The following is a 22,833-nucleotide window of genomic DNA, read 5'->3' as shown; positions in this document are numbered from 1 at the left end:
AATAAGCAAAGGAAATAAATAAAAGATTTATTTAGCTGAGCTATGTCTTCATTGCATTTGAATAAATATCTACACATAATGGTAATTAAAGGTATGCACAAACAAAAAACTTTCCTTTTTCTCTCTCTGAATTCCGTACTTCATTTGATCATAATTTATCATTTTGTGGACTACTTTTAATAAAAATTATCATTTTCATGCAAAATTTTATTTAAATTAGAAACAATTTTATTTTACATATCAATCCCAGTTCCCTCTCCCTCTCATGCTCCCATGCTGATCTGAGCAAGTGGGAGCTCATGGACCCAAGTCTGACAGCTGAGAATCAGTATAGGAGCAAACCAGGACCCCTGAACATGGGTGTACGTTAGGAGGTTTGGGTAGTCTATGGGCCTCTGGCAGTGGAACAAGAATTTATCCTTTATTTTAAGTAGATAAAATCTTAACATTGTTCATTTAGATGCATTATCTCTGAAATTTCAAAATATGTTGCTTTTCTTCTCTGTTATTTGTTTTAGTTATAATCTAAATCCTTTATCATTTCATTATTTTGAAAATCAAATTAAGGGATTGTTCAGTATCTTCAACTACTACAGACATTTGAACTTTTATAACGATTATCCTTTAACATAATAGAAAACATCACATATTCATTCTAATGTGCAGATATTTGTATAAAGGACAGATACGTTTCACTTCTCTTTTTCCCTCTGGATTATTGAAGTGGAATCATCAGTTTCCACCCCTCTCAAAACCTAGGTCATTTTGCGACAGTAAGTAGATGTGTAATGTGATATCTCAAGAAATAAAAAGCTAAAAAAATTTTATGTGTCAAATACCAGGATCAGGATTAGTACAAAATGTTATGTTTGAAGCATGAACAGTGTAATACAACTACTTATGATTGTGTTTTATTTTCCATAATTTAATGCTGAAATGAGTAATAAATATCTTCAAAATGTATAATGTATTAATTGAAAAACTTGGATATGAATGTAGTTTTTTCCATACCAAGTAAGTATAAATATACATTCTATCCTCATTAAGTCAGTTAATAAAACTGTTTTTTTTCAAGACAGGGTTTCTCTGCATTGCTTTAGAGGCTGTCCTGGAAATTGCTCTGTAGACCAGGATGGCCTCGAACTCACAGAGACCTGCCTGTCTCTGCCTCCCAAGTGCTGGGATTAAAGGTGTGCGCCACCCATGCCCAGCCATTAGGTACCTCTGAAAATATTGACTAAACTGTAGCAATATATGATAGAAAAAGACTAATTTGTTTGAAATAACAGTGACATGCCCCTTTCGAACCTGGGTGTCAGAGAAGAGACCTCCGTAATCTGTGGGACCTTGGAGAGTATTTATTCCTGGTATACAAATAGACTCTGGGAGCCTTCCACATGGAGTTATGCTCTCTCATCTTGGAAACATGGGGAAGGACCTAGGCCCTGCCCGGGATGATATGACAGACTCTGAAAATCCCTCATGGAAGCCCTTACCCTCCCTGAGGAGGGGAGGGGGAATGAATTGTGACAGGGAGTTAGGAGGATTGGGGGGCCGGGGGAGGAGGGGAGAGAGAAGGAACTGATAGTAACATGTGTAAAAAGTTAAAATATTACAAAATAAGAGTGATTTTGATAGTAAACATTGTCAGGAACTTTATTAAATTCATGGACACAAGCCACAGCAAATTAAATTGCTCATACCTGACGGCACATGTGATCCCACTGAGTGTTGAGTTCTCTGAGTTCTGTTTCAAGTTTGGATGCAAACTCTTGTTCAGCTTCACCCTTTATCTTCTGCCCACCTTCATTGACACTGTTTAGACTGGGCTGTATTGTCTGAATATCACTGACTAAAAGCTAAGGAAACAGTATATTGTTTAACATGATTGAAAAAGTATCACCACATATTTTATGATTATATATGCATCTTAATATCCTACATGAATTCTGATTATTAAAAATTAAAAAATATAAATGTATCTGTATAAAGACCTTAAAATATTCAGTGGCTCCTTTGCTATGAACAGTGCAGGGAATTATCTATACATATTCTACTTATCTCAAGAGTTTCAAATACACTTGTTATCTCTTTCTAGAAAATGAATCAAATCAATGAGCATTATACATGAATAGCTTCAAAATAGTTTTGGTTTTGAAAAACAGAATACTTGAATAATTGCCCATAATATGATAACATGATTTTTTTTTAGCTTTTACTTGAAAAGAAAGTTATTTAAAGAGAATGATCCTTTTCTGCATGTTGCACATAATGGTCTGATGAATAGCATTTCAGAAATATCTATTGTTGGACTTAAGAAATGGCTCAGTGGACAAAGTGGTTGCTATTAAAAGAGGACTCAAGTTCATGTATGCACACACAGGTAAAACCTGCCCACAGTGGTGTGTGTACTTATTCTATTGCTTGAATCAAAGAAAAATGTACTAGCGAACTAATTTAGACAACTGATGAGCTTCAGCTTCATTATGAGGCTGTGTCAAAATTACCATGGAAAGCAAGAGAGGACTTCTGGTACACCTCTAATGTGTACACGACACACACACACACACACACACTATTAATATTATTTTATAGGTCATAGAAATTCAATACGATATGAATTATACCCTATGGCATAAACTAATTAGTACTTCAAAATTTTCTTTAGATTATATTGAATTTTGTGTTAAGATTTATAAAGTGAGAAAGTGAGGCCCAAGTAAAACGCAGTGATATTGGCACTAGTGATATTTTGGATACTAAAACTATTTTTTTCGAGGGCCTTGAAGGATGTTTAGCAATATCCATGACCTGTAGGAGGAAACAGTGTTGCGGCATTAACCATGTGACTTATTATAGGCGAATACAGATGAGGTAATAAAAGGGAGGTTTACTGCACCGCTAACCACACTCACTTTAGGCATGACTAAAGACGTATACAGACATAGACGGTGAACAACGTCACTAGCCAGGCCCCTTGGGCCGCACCGCTGACCAGACCAAACATGGTTAATGCTGGAACACTGTTTCCTCCTACAATGACCTTTATGCTCTAGGTGCTAAGATATCCAAAAATGTGTTCAGATATTGTGGACTGTCCCATTTGCAAGTGATTGTGAACTGTCCCAACATGAGGTAACTAAATGGTATTATCTGTATAAAAGATACCAACTGAAAAGCATCCGACTTACTCTGCATTGTTTTAGCTGTTTTTTTAGAATTTCAGAATCCCCTAGGGCAGGCCACTCCTCTTTCAGAAAAACATCTACTTCAGCCATCCATTTCTTCAAAGTTTTTATGTGATTCTGGAGTAAAAGAACAATTTTGAAATATTACTAAGTGCTGATTGTTCTCATCACAGCTAATCATGATATTATGTCTGAATACACGCCAGAAGACAATTCTCATGTTTGAGGGATGTTTCATAGTATGGACTCTAGAAAAGAATATTTTCACTAAGACTGCATTTTATGGTCTATAGTATAAGCATCGGTGTATGAAGTCTGTTATTTTAAAAAAAACTACCAAATGTAGTTTTATTATGCCCCTCTTGAGAACATTAAATCATACTCCCTCTTGAAAAATTTTAAGTTACAAAGCAACGCATGATAATACTAATAATGTGCCCTTCATGTACATAAAACAAATGATGAACAATAAAGTCAACCTACTGGTGTTTTTATAGCTTCCCTAAACCTGAACTTCCCGAAAATTTTTTCTGCAGTTGACAGTTTAGACAGTTCCTTCATTTGGGGATTTTCAGGGAAGATTTTGTTACCTTTAAAAACAAAGTTTTTATTTACTTATTTGTCTGAGTAGTTAAAATTAACTACCAGGCAAACAAAGACATGTTTTGCCATTTATAAATTGACAAACACCTCCCATCTTTTTACCTTGCATAACGTTTCTTTATGTACTTCACTTCAGTCACTTTTCAAATGTAAACCTGTCACCTCTTTAACTACATGTAATTAAATTACAATGCATATTTGCACCCTTTCTCCTTTCTCAAATTTCTATTGAAAATATATGCTTCCCATAAAGTTTCTCCTTCAATATGTTGAAAATATAGTTAGTAACTACAGTTTTAAATGTATTTGACTAAATCTAAGGACCTAAACATTATCAACCATTACTGGTATCTTTCAAGGCTATTTTCCCCCCTCCATGTCTCCATTATCTTCATTCAGGTCTTACCATGGACTCCTTGATGAATTAAACATAATATCTTAGGTTTATTTCATTCTTACTCCACACATATTCATTTTCTAAATTTATGCCAACAAGCTATTCCCTTTTTATGCTGATGTTTATATGATGGAAAAAACAATTGTATTTCCCTGTTTTAAAAATACTGGTAACAGACCTTTGCAATTGTCGTTCTATTGTTGCTGCTGTGTTTAATTCCATTCTGTAAGTGAAATAACTCACACAATGTGAAACATTCATGACCATCCATGACAAAGTACATTTCTGAACTATGCATTTTATTATAAAACATACATATTGTGGATGCAATATTGAACATATTCCGAAGAAGTGAGCATCTGCTCAATTTTGCAAGGATCACATTTTACCCACTTTCATACTGAGATTCACTAGTTTAAAGTATATTTGAAACATCTGTATAAGTATTTTATTTGCTCTTTTCCTTATTAAGGAAGTTCTCAACTATCCCCAATCAAAAATATCCAACATGACAGATAAGAAAAATTTAAGCAAGTGAACAATATCTTTTATCATCTGGCACATCATAACATGAATAAGAAAATGCTAGAGGCCTTGTTTTATTAAGAGGAAGCTAATAAAATACAAAAGCTGGTAGGACAGAAGGATAGATAAAAAGATATTCAGAGCCAGAGAGTCACCAGAAGATGACAGGATAATAGGAGATGTTCCCATGAATAAAAGATTGTGTCTTGCTTTGAGAAGCTAAAAATATCAAACAAATACTCTTTCCCTTAATGCCTGCCTTCATAGGAAGCCTCACCCATACATGTAGATCATTGATTGGGCATTCTGGGTAGTATTTTAGCTGGAAAATATAACAATGAAAAATTCACTAGCAGGACCAGAATTTAAGTAAGGACATTGTTCTAATTTATTTGAATGAAGTCATTATGCTTTTGAAGTTTTTCCTAATATTATATTTCACAGTTGAGAAGAGAGACACAGCTAAGAACGAGAAAACTTGTGATATTAACTAATTTGGAATTTCAGACTCATACATAATTATTGGCAATCCAGGTCATTATTAGTGTGGTAAAGCTACTAAAATATTAAGTTAATAGAAGTCATTGAAGGGACTTATGAGTCAAAAGTAAAATATGGTAGTGAAAATATACACGTGCCATAGATAAATGTACACATAATGTGTTTGTGTGTGTGTTGTAAGTTAAATTACATATACAACTTCAGGAAAATATAACTAATGTAAGAAGTATGTTTTAAATTATTATGTTAAAAACTTTAACTATAATTGTTATTTGTGAAAAAATCAATTCAATTATATGGATAATCCAAGAATAACTTATTATACTTTTCTTAGGAAAAATAGTCAAGTTATACTCATTTGTGATATATTTGACTTTTAATCTCATCGATGCCTTTGGAGGACTCTGGAGGTCAAATATCTATTTCCTATCACATTGTACAATGCACTGCTATGTATAAAAATAAGCATGGATATAAGAAGCAAAAGTTTGGCTTACCTGAATTTTTCGAAGTTTACTCATGTGTTCCTCTAGTTTTTGACAGTGTTCCATCAGCTGGGTGGAGAGCTTCTTCCAGCGCCCCTCAACCTCTTCAAATTCTAACTGATATTTCTGACTTATTTTTGCAGGTGCTTTTTTGGCCATCTCCTTTACAGTGGTGCTCAGATAGTTGAAGCCACTTTCTTGTTCTTTCAAAGAACTTTGCAAAGCCTCAAAATTAAAACGCAAAGTGTATTTATACTAAATGATGCATAATTGAATTTTTGTCACATCAAGAAGAAATTAAATGAAAGCTTACATAATTTAAAGTTCTCAACAAAGTAGAATTTTTGATAAAACAATCTACATGTATTCTCATAATGACTAATAAATTCCAAAGCATATTTTATTTATCCAAAAATTTTGTACACCTTGTTTTACTTAATGTCTGTACACTAATAACTATGTTTATTCTATAAGGAAAAAAATTTAATTTATCTACAGTGAAATCTCATTAAGCCAATCTTCAACCTTCCTCCTTAAAATTGTTACTAAATTATATTTATCTGTATGATAAAATTTTATGTGCTATCAACATAGTTGAGTACTAATATAAATTGACTAAAGATTTATGCTTCATTGCTAACTTTCTATTTTTATGAATTGTGCTTATACTCATCTACATGTACCATTGAACATATTCTAATATTTGTATAAATATGCAGAATTTTCATGAATTATGTTTATATACACAATTGAATGCAAATTTATGTATTAATATAAAATACTGAATAGATTTCTTCAAAAACTTAAATTCCCATAATTACTTGAGTTTATTTGCTTCTGAATTTTACTTAGTATATACTAGAAAAGATCTACTTCATCTTTTAGAATTGCATTAATAGTTTGTCAAAGAAAATATTGAAAGTTTATTATTTCCTTGGTGACTTTCTTTTGAAGACAATTCCTTGTTTTTTAAAAAAAATTATTTGTATCATTTGGTGATTTTAGATTGGCTGTTCTTGAATCTTAATGACACAAATGACTGTCTATCAGGTCTACCGGATATTTTAAAATATTTCACCATTCTTATTTCTTTAAAATACTTCCTTGCACATTGTAATTTTGGTTTTCTCTTATGGAACAGGGTCCTTACATTTTCCAATTGTATTTATGACTGCTCACCTGTAACTTGTTTTTATGTTCTAATATCAGTTTTTAATAATTTATCCAACCTTTGTTTTGTACTTTCTCTATTGCCTAATTGCTTTATTTTTATAGGTTCATTTATTTTTCTGTAGTTCATTAGTTTTTAGGTGACACTTTTATCAAGTGAACATCAGAATTACTGCACCAAATATGCAGAAAGAGGAACCCTGCTGATATTTTTCTATATTACAATAGAGAAAATAACCTATAATTAGGAATTATAAATAAGAAAATATTTGAATAAAATTGCTTTAAAATTATTAAAAATAGTTAATACTTGAAATAGCATATTTATTAACTTAATTCTTAAAATATAGATACAATAACTTAATATCTTTGTTTTCTTTTCTTTCATTTTAAACTTTGAGGACAGTGTTTATTGATTAGTAATTTTTGAAAGAGTTATACTGTCTTGAATTTTCATGTTAGTCCTGATTTGCATTGGGGCTTACCACATCTGGAACTTGGTCAGTGGTTAAATTTAGTTTTTATTTGTTATTTGTTTATTCATTATTTATTTATTATAAATTTTATTTAAATTAGAAAAATCTTATTTTACATATCTATCCTAGTTCCCTCTACCATGCCCCCCACTGACTCCCCCCAGGCCATCCAGAGAAGGGAAAGGGACAAGAGCTCCTGAACATATTGGGAGCCCTGTGGTGAGGGTGAGGTGGAGGGAGGTAGGAGAAAGAGGAGGGAAGAAGAGGGGGGGAGGAGAACATAAAATACATAAATTTCTAACTATAATAAATATATATTCCAAATAAAAATGAGTACACAACATGGTGATTTTATCATCAACAAAAAATCAGTCCTCACATGTCCTTATATTACATTAATTTCTCATATTGGCATTTAAACTTCCCCTGACTTAGGCTGTTAAAATAGCTACTCAGTATTCATCATAATCTTACAATAAAGTTTTATTTAGTTTTTATTTAGCTTTTTACGCATGTCACTTTCTGTTTCCTCTCCCTCCCCTCTTCCCCCACCCCTAACCCTCCCAACCCCTCACCCCCACTCCATCCCCCTTCTGCTCCCCAGGGAGGGCAAGGGCCTCCATGAAGGATTTTCAGAGTCTGTCACATCATCCCGGGAAGGGCCTAGTTTCTTCCCCATGTGTTCAGGCTGAGAGAGAATCCCTCCACGTGGTATGGGTTCCCAGAGTCCTTTTGTATGCAAGGGATAAATACTGGTCTAGTCTCCAAGGACCCACAGATTGCCAAGGCCTCCTCTCTGTCACCCAGGTATGTTGGGAGGGTGACTGGATCAGTCCCATGCTGGCCCCTCAGTCTTCAGTCTGGGGTCCATGTGTTCCCCCTTGTTTAGGTCAGCTGCCTCTGTGGGTTTCGCCAGCCCGATCATTTAACTAATTATATAAATCTATTTATTTTACTAATTCTTAAAGATATCAGGATTTATAAAATACATAATGATGAAAAATAATTTTAATTATAATACTCATATTTGATCTCTTAAATGTAGACTAAAACGAAATGGAAATTATAGTTTTATTCCACAATCATTCTAAAGGTAGTACTTTTATTATAAACATAAATATTCACATATGTGTTCATTTATAAAAGTGTCTATATAGAAATAAAAAGTCAAGAGATTCCTACCATTATTATCATTATTTATATTTAATGTAACAACAATGCAAGATTTTGATGAATAAGAAATGTTATTTGTTGCTTATGATATTCAAATATCTACCGACCTGTAATTTACCGAGCCTCTGTTCCATTATTTCATATTCAGTAACACTAAGATGAGGTATAGTGAGTTTATTTTCTGACTGCTGGATCCACGTCCGTATGGAACTCATTGTCTCCTGATAGCGCATTGGTGGTAAAGTGTCAAAAACTTTATTAAAGGGAACAAAGAAAGAGAATAATAATTAAATCAATTTAAACTCTGGAAAGAGAATACTAATTCAATCAATTTAAACCCTGTCATATTTTCCTCATTTTTCAGCAAATACATTTATATTATCTAGAGTATTAATAAATATCTGTGCCTGAAATATAATAAAATTTTGTTGTGTTATGAAGCCAATTTCTTACCTAATACATGTCTGGTATGTTAAGACTATTTTATGAGATATCTTAAATTTTAAAATTCAACATTTTACTTTCACATTTTCAAAATCAACTTTTCAAAATTTTAAATTTTAAAATTCAACTCAAACTCTTATAACTTAATCATTTTCAAGGTTTGGAAACAGAGAAAGAGGCTGAGTATTTTTCCTAACATCATACAGTTTCTATTTTGAGAAAGTATATCAAACATTAAAAGCAACCTTTCTTTTGTAATGGTTTGTCTTGCAAAGAACAATACTATTATATAAGATCACTAACATTAAAATATCATCACTGATTCTACTGAGATACATTAATTTTTATAAGATTATAAGATTAATATGTATTAGGATCTCTAACTGAATTCCACATGAATTATAAGAAATCAGTTACTTATATGTTATTAAAGCCATTTAAAATTAATGGAATTCAGATTGAAAAGATAGCCAGCTAATTTGTTTTACTAAGATTTAAATTCAGGATTTTAAACAAAACCACCTAGTTTCACAATCAAAACTACTGAAAGGCATCTATTATTTTTACAGTATCTCTATACATACATATCAGTTGGAAAGCATTTATATATTTGGTCCCTATGCCTATCCTGACTGTTTATTGAGAAATTAGCTAAGAATTAGAAAACACCAAATAACATAATAAATTGGGTATGGTAACACATGATTATAATACTGGCAATTAGAAAGTGGATGTGAGAAGATAAAGAGTACTAGGCTAGTCTCATCTATTTTACAATGTTTAAGGAAGCATTTGTTTATAGTTGAGGTAAAAATAGACTGTATTATACAGAATTGTTAATAAACATTGGTAAAATATTTAGGGTATGTGTGGTGGTTTGAACATAATTGCCCCCCCATAAGCTCATAGGGAGTGGCACTATAAATAGGTATGGCCTTGTTGGAGTAGGTATGGCCTTGTTGGAGGAAGTATGTCACTGTGGAGTCAGGCTTTGAGGTCTCATGCATGTTCAAGCCACACCCAACATCTCAGTTCATTTCCTGCTGCCTCAAGGATCAAGAGGTAACCTCTTCTCTCCTCTAAACACTTTCCCCAGCACCATGTCTGTCTGCATGCCACCATGTACTACCATGTCCCACCATGAAAATAATGGATTAAATTTCTGAAACTCTAAGACACCCAATTAAATGTTTTCCTTTAGAAGAGTTATTGTGGTCATGGTGTCTCTTCACAGCTATAGAGCCCTAAATAAGAAAGAAGTTGGTAATAGGAACTGGGATATTTTGATAGGCCTGACCATGCTTCTGTTTGAAGGATTGTGGATTATAAAACAAGTTGAACACTTTAAATGCTTCCTAATGTACCAAATTAATATGAACATGGAAAACAGTGGTGCTGAGTGTGATTTGAAGTACGGGTGCATGGATCAAGAGTTTTCAGAATGTTAGTATGTGACCTTGAAACTGGTTTTATGATATTTTGTAAAGATGGGGCTAGTTTTGGCCCAGCTGGCATTACTTTGGTCCAGTATTGTGATATAATTTGATATGCTTTTCTTTTACAGTATATTTTATGTTTGATTCTATCACCATATCTGGGCTCGTACCTCTAGTGGAAGCCATCTACCTTATTAGAAGCAAGGCCAGCTCCCTAAAGCAGGTAATCCACAACCACACTCCCAAACTCTGCCTGTAACAACCCAGAATAATCCCATCTGCCCTTCCCAACCTCTGGCAGAAGATTACTATTCCACCAGAGGCCAGGCAAACATTCTGAATCACAGGCAAGATTACCCTTACTTCCCACCTATGCCTGGCCAACATAACCCAATTGCCCCTTCCCTTCTTGTTACCATATCCCTGCTCACACGTCAGAAAGAAGCCTCCTACCCTAGTCCATGATCCTACCTCCCAAAATCCAGACCAGCATCATGCAACACATAGACTAGGCCAACTCTTTGAAAACCAGGCAAAAACATTCTACTCCACCAGAAGCAAGACCAGGGTCCTGAACTTGAGAAGACCCCTATCCATATTAGAAGCCACACATAAACAGAATTCTAGACACGAACTTGGGTAGCAAACCCTGCTGAACCAGAGGTCATCCAAGTCATCAGAAGTCCAGACCAAGTTTGGGTATTAAGCTTCTACTAAACCACAGGCCATGGCAACCAGAAGACCAGAGAGGACACAGAAACCAAGGAAGAAGATGACCATCAAACAAAGACAAACCCAGAAATCAGCACCTTGAACTATAATCATCCCAAATCCAGATAACTAAACTTCAGTGTAATAATATAAACAATAGTCAGGGCAGTATGTCATTACCAGTGCTCAGTCACCCCACTATAGTAAGCTCAAGAAAAATAACTTAAAGTCAATTTTATGAAGATGATAAAGGTCCTTAAAGAGAAAATGAATAAATCACTTATAGAAAATGAGGGGGGAATGCAGGAAATCACTTAAAGAAAAATAAAAGTTAAGAAAAAAGAAACAGCTGAAAGAAATGAATAAAACTGTTTAAGAACTAAATATGGAAATAGAAACAATAAAGAAAAATGCAAATGAGGGGAAATAGATATATTGATAAAAGAAAATGTTAAATCTAAAATAATTCCTGACACAAAACATATGGGAACTCTGGAAGAATATGAAAAGATAAAACCTAAGAATAATAGGAATAGAAAAAGGAACATATTCTAAGTTCAAAGACCCAGAAAGCCCAGCGAGTCCAGCTTCAGGTGAGATTGTGTCTCCGGCTGGGACCGCCCGCCCATCACCCATCCCCCTTGATCTTCCGGGCCGCTCCTGGCATCCAGAAGACCCGCCCACACAGACCCCAACCCCAGCGAGTCCAGCTTCAGGAAAGACATCAGCCCCTCCAAGACCCCAACCCCAGCGAGTACAGCTTCAGGAAAGACATCAGCCCTTCCAAGACCCCAACCCCATCGCGTACAGCTACAGGAGACCTGCCCACACAGCAAAGAAGTCAACAATTCCAAGACCCCAACCCCAACAAAACAGAAACAGAAGAAACATTATCAAATTCATTTTATGAAGCCACAATCTCCTTGATTCAATAGTTGTTAAGCAGTGCAAGTTTTCCAAAACAGTAGGCAAAAATATAAGAAATCCTCTTATAAAAACAGTGGGATGGTAAATATGCTTTTTCCCTTTAGCCCCTTCTTCTAGACAATCTCCATGCCTTTTGACACCTGTCTACCCACTCTTTATCATGGACCCCAAATGGCCACACTAGTTAGGGACCCGGGTGTGGAAAGGAAAGTCGGGAAAGTTCAATCAATATTCATGTTTATACTGATCACTATATGTATACATCGATAAGTAGGCAAATACAACGAATATTAAATATTTACATTGTAGTAACATAGGAAAACCTCAGCTATCAATGTGGCTATTCCAGACTCCTTTAAACTGAAGATTGAACTTAATAGGCATACAAGAATTAAAAGAACATTCCAGTGAAGAAGCTCAGTCATAGAATATCCACTAAAATTATTTTATTTTAAGCAAAGTTCATGGATTTCATCCACGAAATAAAATACAATGAGGCTAAAATAAATGAAAGATTAGAGTATTAAGACTATCTTCTTCAGTTGGAACTCAGCAGTAAGTAGACTGCTGTCCACTAGAGGGTGCTGTCATCATTTTAAAGTTTTACTGACTGATTTCCATATAGAAAAATAAACCTCTTAGCAAAAACTATTTTAAAAAGCAGAAAAAAGGAAAATTCACATTGTAAATTTAATTTAATTTAATCAAAAATTATCTAGTAAAGCTTAGGCTATATCCAAATATTCTAGAAATATTTAAATGATGTTTTTTAGTATTTAAAAAGATAAGCAGTACAAAATTTTGTCTTAAAATTAATGAACAGACATTTCAAGGAAATACTATGTACTAACATCTTCTAGAAATAATTTTTAAAGAGACATCTTAAAAAATTGTTAGCCACATGTAAAAAAATTGCATATTTGTTCTACTTTTATCTTCTACTTTGTGAACAAAAGAAGATTTATATAATTACTGAGTTCCAAAAATAAAATATAGCTCAAGGAATAATTTGTCCTTCCTGGAGATGTGGTTCCCAAAAGTATATAGTTCTCAAATGACCTGACAGACTATCAGAAGATTCCTGCACAAATATTTCCACCTACACAATAAGAAATCTTGTGGAAGTCTACTGAACTGCTTTTTTATTTTCAAAAGTGTTCAAAATGCTTGATTCTGGAATTTATAACCCACCATGGAGAAGTTATAACTCTATGAAGCATTATTTATTTATTCTTATTCAAAGTCATTGAAATATTACAGAAAAAGATACTTTTCTGTTATCCAACATTAGTATTTTGTTATTTATTAACAGAAGGATTATCACACTGATAGTGGTTATTCTTGTTTTTGTTTGATTTTTCAGTATTTAATATTTTACCCACAAATAAGCAGTTTCAAAGATCTCAAATTAGCTTTAAAAGCATTTTACTTACTTGTCTGTAGCTCTTTCTCTCTGGTCTGCACACCAGCAAAGATGTGGTTAAAATGATTTTTGAAGGCCACAAAGTCTGCATCCAGGAAAATTGGCCCCTGTCCCTTTTCTTTCAGGGATATGCTCTGAATTTTCAGTTGCTCAATTTGAGGCTGAAGAGCTGATAGCCTGTTGATTTCATCCTGCATTGCAATATGTTATATTGTCACAAAAAAGTTGTTTACAGCTAGTGATATGACATCAAATCAATATCATTGACAAATATTTGTCAAAAATATCTATACTCTATCATAGATCATAAATTTAAGAATAAATATCCATACTCTATCATAAGTCATAAATTTAAGAATAGTATAGCTCTTGGTTCAATGAGACTCATCATTATGATGTACCTTATTTTCAGAATATTATGATTTAGAACATTATAGCTCACAAATGTGTATGTTTGCATTGTATTATAAATGAACACAAATTAAAATTTCACTAAATTAAATCATATGAAGATGTTTATTTTTAACACTTTTTATTTAAAAATGTCTTTGCTTTAAATTCTAAAGTCATTCAGTAAATAGCATTTCATTCAATTCACATGTTGAAAATATATTGTATGTATATAATATACTATATGAATTTATAAATCTCTATAATACATAGATTATATGTGCTTATACAATATTTTCTTTATTTATGTACAAATACATATGGTTACATCTGCAATTTTCTATGTTTTACCTGGCCTCATTTCTTTTTATGGCTACTCTTTTTTTTAGGGTAACTATCCAAGAATTTCACTCTCTTGTTCTACACATTCATTCAATAGCACCTACTTTCAATCTCAGTTGTAGTCTGTACTCAATTGTACTCTGATAAAAATCACATATACAATACTCTGAATTCCACTATAGTACTCTGAAACTGTATTTAATACTAAGAAACTGACATGTTGGTAGTATAAAAATTATATTAATGTGATAAAAATGAATACTAAGTTTTGAAGACAGAATATAAGATATATATCATTTAAAAATCTATTAAACCTTGCAATAATAGTTTTGACTAAGAAGTCTAAATAAAATACACTAATGAGTCTAAGAGAAATACACTTTACAAATTTCTTTTTATATTTTGCATTGTTTTATAATGTTCTGCAGTTTTCACCCATCTTTCTTGGCTATGCCCCTGAGTAAAATGACATCCCATTACAGAACAAATGTTATCTACTAACAGTCCCTATGGGTTGGACCACATGGACCCTCTTTTTTCCATAACGAAATATTGAATATTTAAAATTATATATCACACTTGAATTTGGAATTTACATTGTATTTTTCAACCATATTGTTTTGTGTATAAATATTTTAGTCTCATTTCAAGTTTAGTTGCATTTAATTTATATTTCATATATTCATATATATACCTGCACCTTAATGAATTCTCTTAAATGATCTTTTTCAGTGCACTATTACCATGGTTACTTACTTATAATTCATATCTATGCTACCTTTCAAAAAGTATTTGGGTTTGTTTAGTACTTAATATGCAAAAAGCATGATAATTAAAATTAAAAAATGGGATCATGAGCCAATTAGATGGAGAGGAAAATTTTAAAATTATAGCAATTAAGAACTAAATTTAAATCTGAGCTTACTGGAAGTCATACTAAAATGGCAAAATAAATTGTTGATTTAGGATGCATGTGTACTTATTTGGAGAATCTTATATTACGAGGATTGATTGAGATAATCTCTCATAAGGGCAAGAATATAAATGGGCAAAGCTATTTTCTTTTATTTCCAAAGGTATAAAGATAAGTTTGAGAAGAATGTGGATATGTGTTTCTCACAGTAGGACTCATTGCTACTGGCAACGGAATTGCTTTCGAAATTGAAGACTGAGGATATAATATTCATTTTGAAATGAACTATTCAACTTCAAAAACTTGTTAACAATTAGCCATTGTTTTCAGAGAGGGACTTGGTGTTCTTGGTCCCCCAGATTATACAATCTTTGTCTTAATCTCAGATGTATAAAATATTCTATTATTATGGAATTATTCAAAGTGAAAATATCTCTTTACTACACTCACTAACAAAGATCCCCAGTTCTTTTGACACTATCTCATCCCGTTTTCTCAAAAGCCTTTTTGCCTGGCCTTTTGGTGTTTGATTTTATTAATAAGTTTATGTAAAACATTTAGTGGTATAAGAATAATGTCATTCACTGAAGAGCTAAGATTGTATTTGACTCTCCGGTTACTGTTCTTCTGCCAATATGTCTTCCTTTCAATATTTGACTCATATCCCACCCATCTACTGCACTATGCTTAATACTCATATAATAGCCCTTCTTTTACATGTGCAGTCTTTATTTCTCTATGATTCTGAGTATATATTCCTTTATTTAACATCAAGTCATCCCAAATAACCACTGGAAATGTTCTGTTCTTCTCTTAAAGAAGATGCCTGCAGGTTTATGTCTATGTCATGTTTTACGTTCATATGGTCTCTAACATTGAGTAAGTCATTTATTCCCAAGGTAGTTTTACATTATTTTTTAATCATTTGCCTAGTATCTATCTTCTCTTGTTTGTGTAAGTATGATGAAACCATGGCCAATGAACACTTTACTCTCTTTCCTATAACTTAGTGTTTAATTGTAGTCCTTCAGAACATATATGCTAAAGCCTTAACACTCAATGCAAAGTGTACTTGGAAAATGGGATTTGAGGAGGCACTAAAGGTTACATATAATTAAATTATCAAGTTAGAGTATTAATCTCATAGGGCTAGTTGCTTAACAAAATGAAGGAACTATTTCTTTAACTCTGCCATTCTGTCCATGAACATGAAATGGGAAAGGTCATAGGCATACTCAGTGAGTAGGCAGTCACTTACAAGGCGTGAATCTTGGCAGTGGTTAATTTTAATTTCTATCCTCCAGAATAGTTAGAACATATTCACATTGATTTAATAATACAATCTATGCTAGACTTCTGTCAGAAAGCTAGCTCATATACACACTATCATTCTTTGTCACATTATAAATAATATATTATATATATTATTTCTTAGGTGTCTGTTTCTACATCTGAATATCAAAACTACAGTTAAGGTGACACCAACTTTCTATATTGGTTGTTTAAGACAGGATCTTACTATGTTTTCCATGCTTTCTTTGAATAAAAAAAGTCATCCAGTCTTTACCATGTCTAGTGACTGCATAACAATGCCTGTCTTTACCATAGTTTTCTTGCAGCAACTACTGCATGTGAGCCATTCCTCAGAGAAATGGAAAACAGGTTGTGGGCTCTAGTATCTAATTACTAAATACATCTAAACATAGAAATTCTGCAGTTAGTGTGTTTGTCCATTTATGCAAAGGCCTTTCTTTTTTTAAATTTATTGTATAAAACTATATTTTGTGTTTCTTTACTTCCTAGTATATTTACAGAAACTGAAGAAAAATACCAAATCCCTTTTTTATGATTAAGAACATCATTACATTTCCCAATGTCATTTGAGCTCAATATTTTTTGTCAGACCAAGAGTGTCAGTTCTCCATATCCAGTCAGCCTTCATTTAAAATGTTCTTGTTGAAAATAGGCAGATTAATCTCTCTTTATACTAAATATACACATCTCAGTCTATCAGTAAACATTTGTCCATGATGTCCTTTGGCCTAGCCTCTAATAAACCTCTTGTTTCCCAGGAACAGTGTCAAGCTTATATTAAGGGTTGGAAAAGGTCACATTCTTTCATGATTAACTTTTAAAATTCATCACTTGAAGATGAGCTCTTTTAATTTCTTACTTGGACCCTTGGTGGCAGTTCCACCTTGTTTGTTCATTCGTTTCTCATGACCCTAGGAGAATTTACAGATCACACCTCCTTATTCTTTGCCTCCTAATTAAGTTGAGTCAGTGGGGAGCCCTGTCCAGACTCTTCAGGCAGAGAGGATGATAAAATTGCTTGTTTATTTTCTCACTCTATTTCCATGCAGGCACTTTGGGCTCACTCTTAAGGCTGTCTTTATTGTAGGGTTCTGACTCTATCCTGTGAATTCACAATTTCTACACTGATTCTGTCTCAGAAGAGGGAATAGCTTTACTTGACATGGCCTTTCTTCGAGTTTTATCTGTAGAGCAAGGATATTAGTAAAATATGTCGTTGTGAAGAAATACCATTCAAAATGTCCAGTCTTATATGTGCCATTAATTTTATATATTTCTTTTTTATCACATTTTTTACCATAAGGATTTATTGTTGAGTTCTTTCTAGTTAATTGTATTACTTACAATTTTTTTCAACATGTGCATAGTTTTACATCTAAAAAGAGTTCCAGTATACTGGCCATTCTTTTATAGGAAATGTGCTTTCTATACTTACTGTCTCAAACATCTGCAAACTGACAAAATCAATTAGCCATGTATAAACTATATACATCAATGGCAGAATTACAATATCAATACAGTACTTATTTAAATGGATTTCCTTTGTTTATATTTTGATCTTTAATATGCTGAGCTAAATACTTGGGAGTTGAAATCTTATTATTAAACACTTTGGTATGGTCCTCCTGCAATTTGCCAAGAAATGCCTATTGATCATGCTCCAAATGTAAAGAGGAGAGTCTTACCTTACAAATTTTCAATTGGCTTTTAATTGCTATTGACTCTGATGGGGTGGTGTGTTGGGTTTTTAACCAGTTTTCAGCAGTAGTTGTCATCTGCTCCAAATGTTGTAGCTGATTATAAAAGGTAATAATGTTGTTTTGATACTCTAGCCAGTTAACTCTGTCACTCAGCAATTGGCAGAATTCTGTCCATCGGCTGTTCAGTAGTTCCGAAGCCTGTATGATACTTTCAGCATTGACACCCTCTGGAAAACAAAACAAAACAAAACAAATATATGTCCCAGTCTGAAACAGGCAATCTGAAAAGCAATGTGTTTGTATTATAAAAATGTTCCAAAAGAATTCAATAAATTGCTGATAAAGACACAAAGGGGATATCTAATTAGAAATGTGAAATTTTTATAGTGCCATCCTAGAGCCTTCACCCAGTGGCTGATGGAAGCAAAACCAGAGATGCACAGCTAAACACTGAGCTGACCTCCTGGAATCCAGTTGGAGAGAGGGAGGAGTGATGAACAAAGGGGTCAAGACCATGCTGGGGAAACCCACAGAAACAGCATGAGCAAGTGGGAAACTCATGCACCCTAGTCTGACAGCTGAGGAACCAGCATAGGACCAAACCAGGCCCCCTGAACATGGGTGTCAGTTTCAGGTCATGTCAGTCTATGGGGCCTCTGGAAGTGGAACCATATTTAACCCTAGTGCATGGACTTTGGGAGTCCATTCTCCATGGAGGGATACTCTCTCAGCCTGAATACATGGGGGAGGGCCGAGGCCCTGCCCCAAATGATGTGACAGACTTTGATGATTCCCCATGGAAGACCTTATCCTCCCTGAAGAGTTGGTGTGGAACATGGGAGGATTGGAAGGAGAAGGAACTGGTATAAATATGTAAAATAAGGTTGTTTTAATTTAAATAAAAAGAAAAAATAATGTTTTGCAATTAAAAAAATGAAATGCAGAAAAAAACTTTTCAAGGAACACTGGTGAACTAAAATACCAAATAAAGGTATATGAAATACAGAATAGTAGAAAATTTTCAGGAAAGGAAAACTGACCAGAGTTTTGATGTGAACTCTTCATGAATAAATTATACCATAGATGTTTGTAAAGGAATGTTAAACACAATTAACATTTGTTAATTAAATAATAAGTCATATCACTATTTCTGTTATTATACACTATGAAAACAACTTCCAGTTTCATTAAAAATACAGGTTTGGGAATTAGTTGGAGTACTGTTTGTGTGCTTTTCAGAAAAGAAAATACATCTAAAATCATTCGTTCCTTTTTTAAGTTATAAATCCCCCCCCCAAATAATCAGATGATCAGCTGATTCATGACATAAAGCATGAAGTGGAAAAGCTAGAGTTATCTGAAAAGATTCTAATTTACAAATGTTGAAGTTTGTCTCTCTACAATTTTCAAATCGAAACGCAGGGACACCTTTACTTCTCTGTAATATCCACCATATATGAGAGATCAAGTTTGTCTTTGTAGATGACATCTTAATTATCTGACAATATGACATATGACTAAGCCAACTTACCAGTGTATTAACCAGCAGAACAAGGGAGTGTAACAACTTAAAATATCTCACTGCTAAATTTCTCAAGACATTACAAAGTTAGTTTATAAAAATAATATTTTCAAAGATATAATAGTTTAGATGCAACTCCCTTACTAAATAGTGGCATACAAAGAAGAAAATCAATTAAAAATTATATCACACAGTTTTGAAAATAATTAGGTTGGCACTGCCAATTATTTTAGAACATTGAGAAGTTGGAGATTTCATATTTCTGTATTCACATGAAGCAATTCCTAACAGCAAAAACTCAGTATCTTCAAATATATGAAGAACAAAATGATTTAGTGGAAGGAAAATTTCTTTAAAAGAATCTATTTTTGTGTATGTTCACTTAAATTAGAATGAGACTTAAGGAAATCTAAATTCTTATATTGATTTACACACACACACACACACACACACACATATATATATATATATATATATATATCAACAAAATAGACAAACTTTTGTCCAAACTTACCAAACAGCAGAATGTGAACATGCAAATTAACAAAATCAGAAATGAGGAGGGGGACATAACAATGGACTCTGAGTTAATTCAGAGAATCATCAGGTCATACTTTGAAAACCAGTACTCCACAAAATTTGAAACCCTGTCTCGAAAAAACCAAAAAACAAAAAAACAAAAAAATACTAGCAAATAGGATCCAAGAACACATCAAAGCAATCATTCACCACAATCAAGTAGGTTTCATCCCAGGGATGCAGGGATGGTTCAACATATGAAAATCCATCAATGTAATCCACCATATAAACAAGCTGAAAAAGAAAAATCACATGATCATCTCAGTAGATGCAGAAAAAGTCTTGAACAAAATCCAACACCCCTTCATGATAAAGGTCTTGGAGAGATTTGGGATAACAGGAACATACCTAAACATAATAAAAGCTATATACAGAAAACAAGGAGCCAAAATCAAACTAAATGGACAGAAACTCAATGTGATTCCGCTAAAATCAGGAACAAGACAAGGCTGTCCACTCTCTCCATACCTTTTTAATATTGCACTTGAAATTCTAGCTAGAGCCATACGACAACAAAAGGAGATCAAGGGGATACAAATTGGAAAGGAAGAGGTCAAACTTTCATGATTTGAAGATGATATGACAGTTTACATAAGTGACTTAAAAACCTCTATCAGGGAACTCCTACAGCAGATAAATACTTTTAGCAAAGTGGCAAGATAGAAGATTATCTAAAGAAAATCAGTAGCCCTACTATATACAGAAGATAAAAGGGCTGAGAAAGAAATCAGAGAAATATCACCCTTCACAATTCCCACAAACAAAGTAAAATACCTTGGGGTAACGCTAACCAAACAAGTGGAAGACCTGTATCACAAGAACTTTGAGTCTTTAAAGAAAGAAATTAAAGAAGCCCTCAGAAAATGGAAAGATCTCCCATGCTCTTGTATAGGTAGGATCAATGTAGTAAAATTGGCTATCCTGCCAAAAATATCTACAGATTCACTGCAGTCCCCATTAAAATACCAGCACAATTCTTCACAGAACTTGAAAGAACTGTAATCAATTTTGTATGGAAAAACAAAAGACACAGGATTGGCAAAACAAACTTACTTAACAAAGGAACTCTGGAACCATCACTATGCCTGACTTCAAGCTCTAATATATAGTTGTAGTCCTGAAACCAGCTTGGTATTGGTACAAAAATAGACAGATAGACCAATGGAATTGAATTGAACACTCTGATATTAACCCATACATGTATGAACATCTGATCTTTGACAAAGAAGCTAAAATATACATTGGAAAAAAGAAAGAATCTTCAACAAATGGTGCTTGCATAACTGGATGCTGGCATGTAGAAGAATGCGGATATTATCTATGTCTATCGCCATGAACAAAACTGAACTCCAAATGGATCAAAGACCTCAACATAAATCCAGCCACATGGGACCTCCTAGAAGGGAAAGGGGGTGGTATCCTTGAACAAATTGGTACAGCAGACAGCTTCCTGAACATAACACCAGTAGCACAGACAGTGAGATCAACAATTAATAAATGGGACCTCCTGAAACTGAGAAACTGATCTACAAAATTTAAAAAGAACTGAATAAGCAAGTCTCCAAAACAACAAAGGATACAATTAAAAAGTGGGCAATAGAACTACATAGAGAATTCTCAATAGAGGAGTCTAAAATGGCTGAGAGGCACTTGAGAAAGTAGACAACATCCTTAGCCATATGGGAAATGCAAATCAAACCAACTCTGAGACATAATCTTACTCCTGTCAGAATGGCTAAAATCAAAAATACCAACAACAATTTATGCTGGAGAGGTTGTGGTGAAAGGGGAACACTCCTTCACTGCTGGTGGGAGTGCCAACTTGTACAGCCACTTTGGAAATCAGTATGGAGATTCCTCAGAAAAATGGGAATAAGCCTACCACCAGACCCAGCAACTCCACTCTTAGGCATATATCCAAAAGATTCACATTCATACATCAAGGACATCTCTTCCAGTATGTTCGTAGCAGCATTATTTGTCATACCCAGAATTGGAAACAACCTAGATGCCCTCAACTGAAGAGTGGCTAGAGAAAATGTGGTACATTTACACAATGGAGTATTACTCAGCAGAAAAAAAACAATGGAATCTTGAAATTCGCAGGGAAATGGATAGCACTGGAAGAAACCATCCTGAGTGAGGTAACCCAGTCTTATGAAGACAAACATTAGAAGAGCAATAAATAGAGGATTGAAAATCATACAAAATAATTACATAACATCCTGATTGCTTGAAAATGCTTAGGCAGACGTTAGAACACGCTGTTAGAAATGCTATTTAAGTATTTGAATTACTTATCTATTTACTTCCTTTTTTGGGTACATACCTTAATATATGTCCGGAAAATAGTATCCATTTGTCAAGAGAATATGTATGTGTCTATAAGAATTCGTACTACATTGGTTTATGAGTATGCATTTCATATGATTGAATCTCTTTGCTCAACCGAAAAATTTAAGTTTTATGACAGCCTATAAATTTAAATATTTGCAGAGTTTAAGTGTCAATCATGTGAGTATCTGGTTTTCTAATTTTTGGTTAGCTATTTAAGAATACAAACTCACCAGGCATTATGAACAATACTTATGGAAACCATTTTGGAGCAGCACAT

General features: G+C 33.6%; 1 protein-coding gene across 8 annotated transcripts in view; it reads right to left on the bottom strand.

Annotated features, from left to right (window-relative positions):
* Window positions 1-22,833, bottom strand: part of Dmd (dystrophin) — a 2,157,616-nt gene that overhangs the window by 1,299,262 nt on the left and 835,521 nt on the right. For all 8 annotated transcript variants that reach the window (XM_040744180.1, XM_021232987.2, XM_040744181.1 and 5 more), the window contains 6 exons: window positions 18,104-18,345; window positions 13,470-13,650; window positions 8,626-8,771; window positions 5,712-5,924; window positions 3,192-3,305; window positions 1,704-1,859 (listed from right to left, as the gene is read on the bottom strand). In XM_040744180.1, coding sequence (XP_040600114.1) covers window positions 1,704-1,859; window positions 3,192-3,305; window positions 5,712-5,924; window positions 8,626-8,771; window positions 13,470-13,650; window positions 18,104-18,345 — 1,052 coding nt within the window. The remainder of the gene's footprint in view (window positions 1-1,703; window positions 1,860-3,191; window positions 3,306-5,711; window positions 5,925-8,625; window positions 8,772-13,469; window positions 13,651-18,103; window positions 18,346-22,833) is intronic.

This window comes from Mesocricetus auratus, unplaced genomic scaffold (assembly GCF_017639785.1).
Source record: "Mesocricetus auratus isolate SY011 unplaced genomic scaffold, BCM_Maur_2.0 Super-Scaffold_100003, whole genome shotgun sequence".
Taxonomy (NCBI): Eukaryota; Metazoa; Chordata; class Mammalia; order Rodentia; family Cricetidae; genus Mesocricetus; species Mesocricetus auratus.
This window is presented reverse-complemented; position numbering and strand designations above follow the sequence as displayed.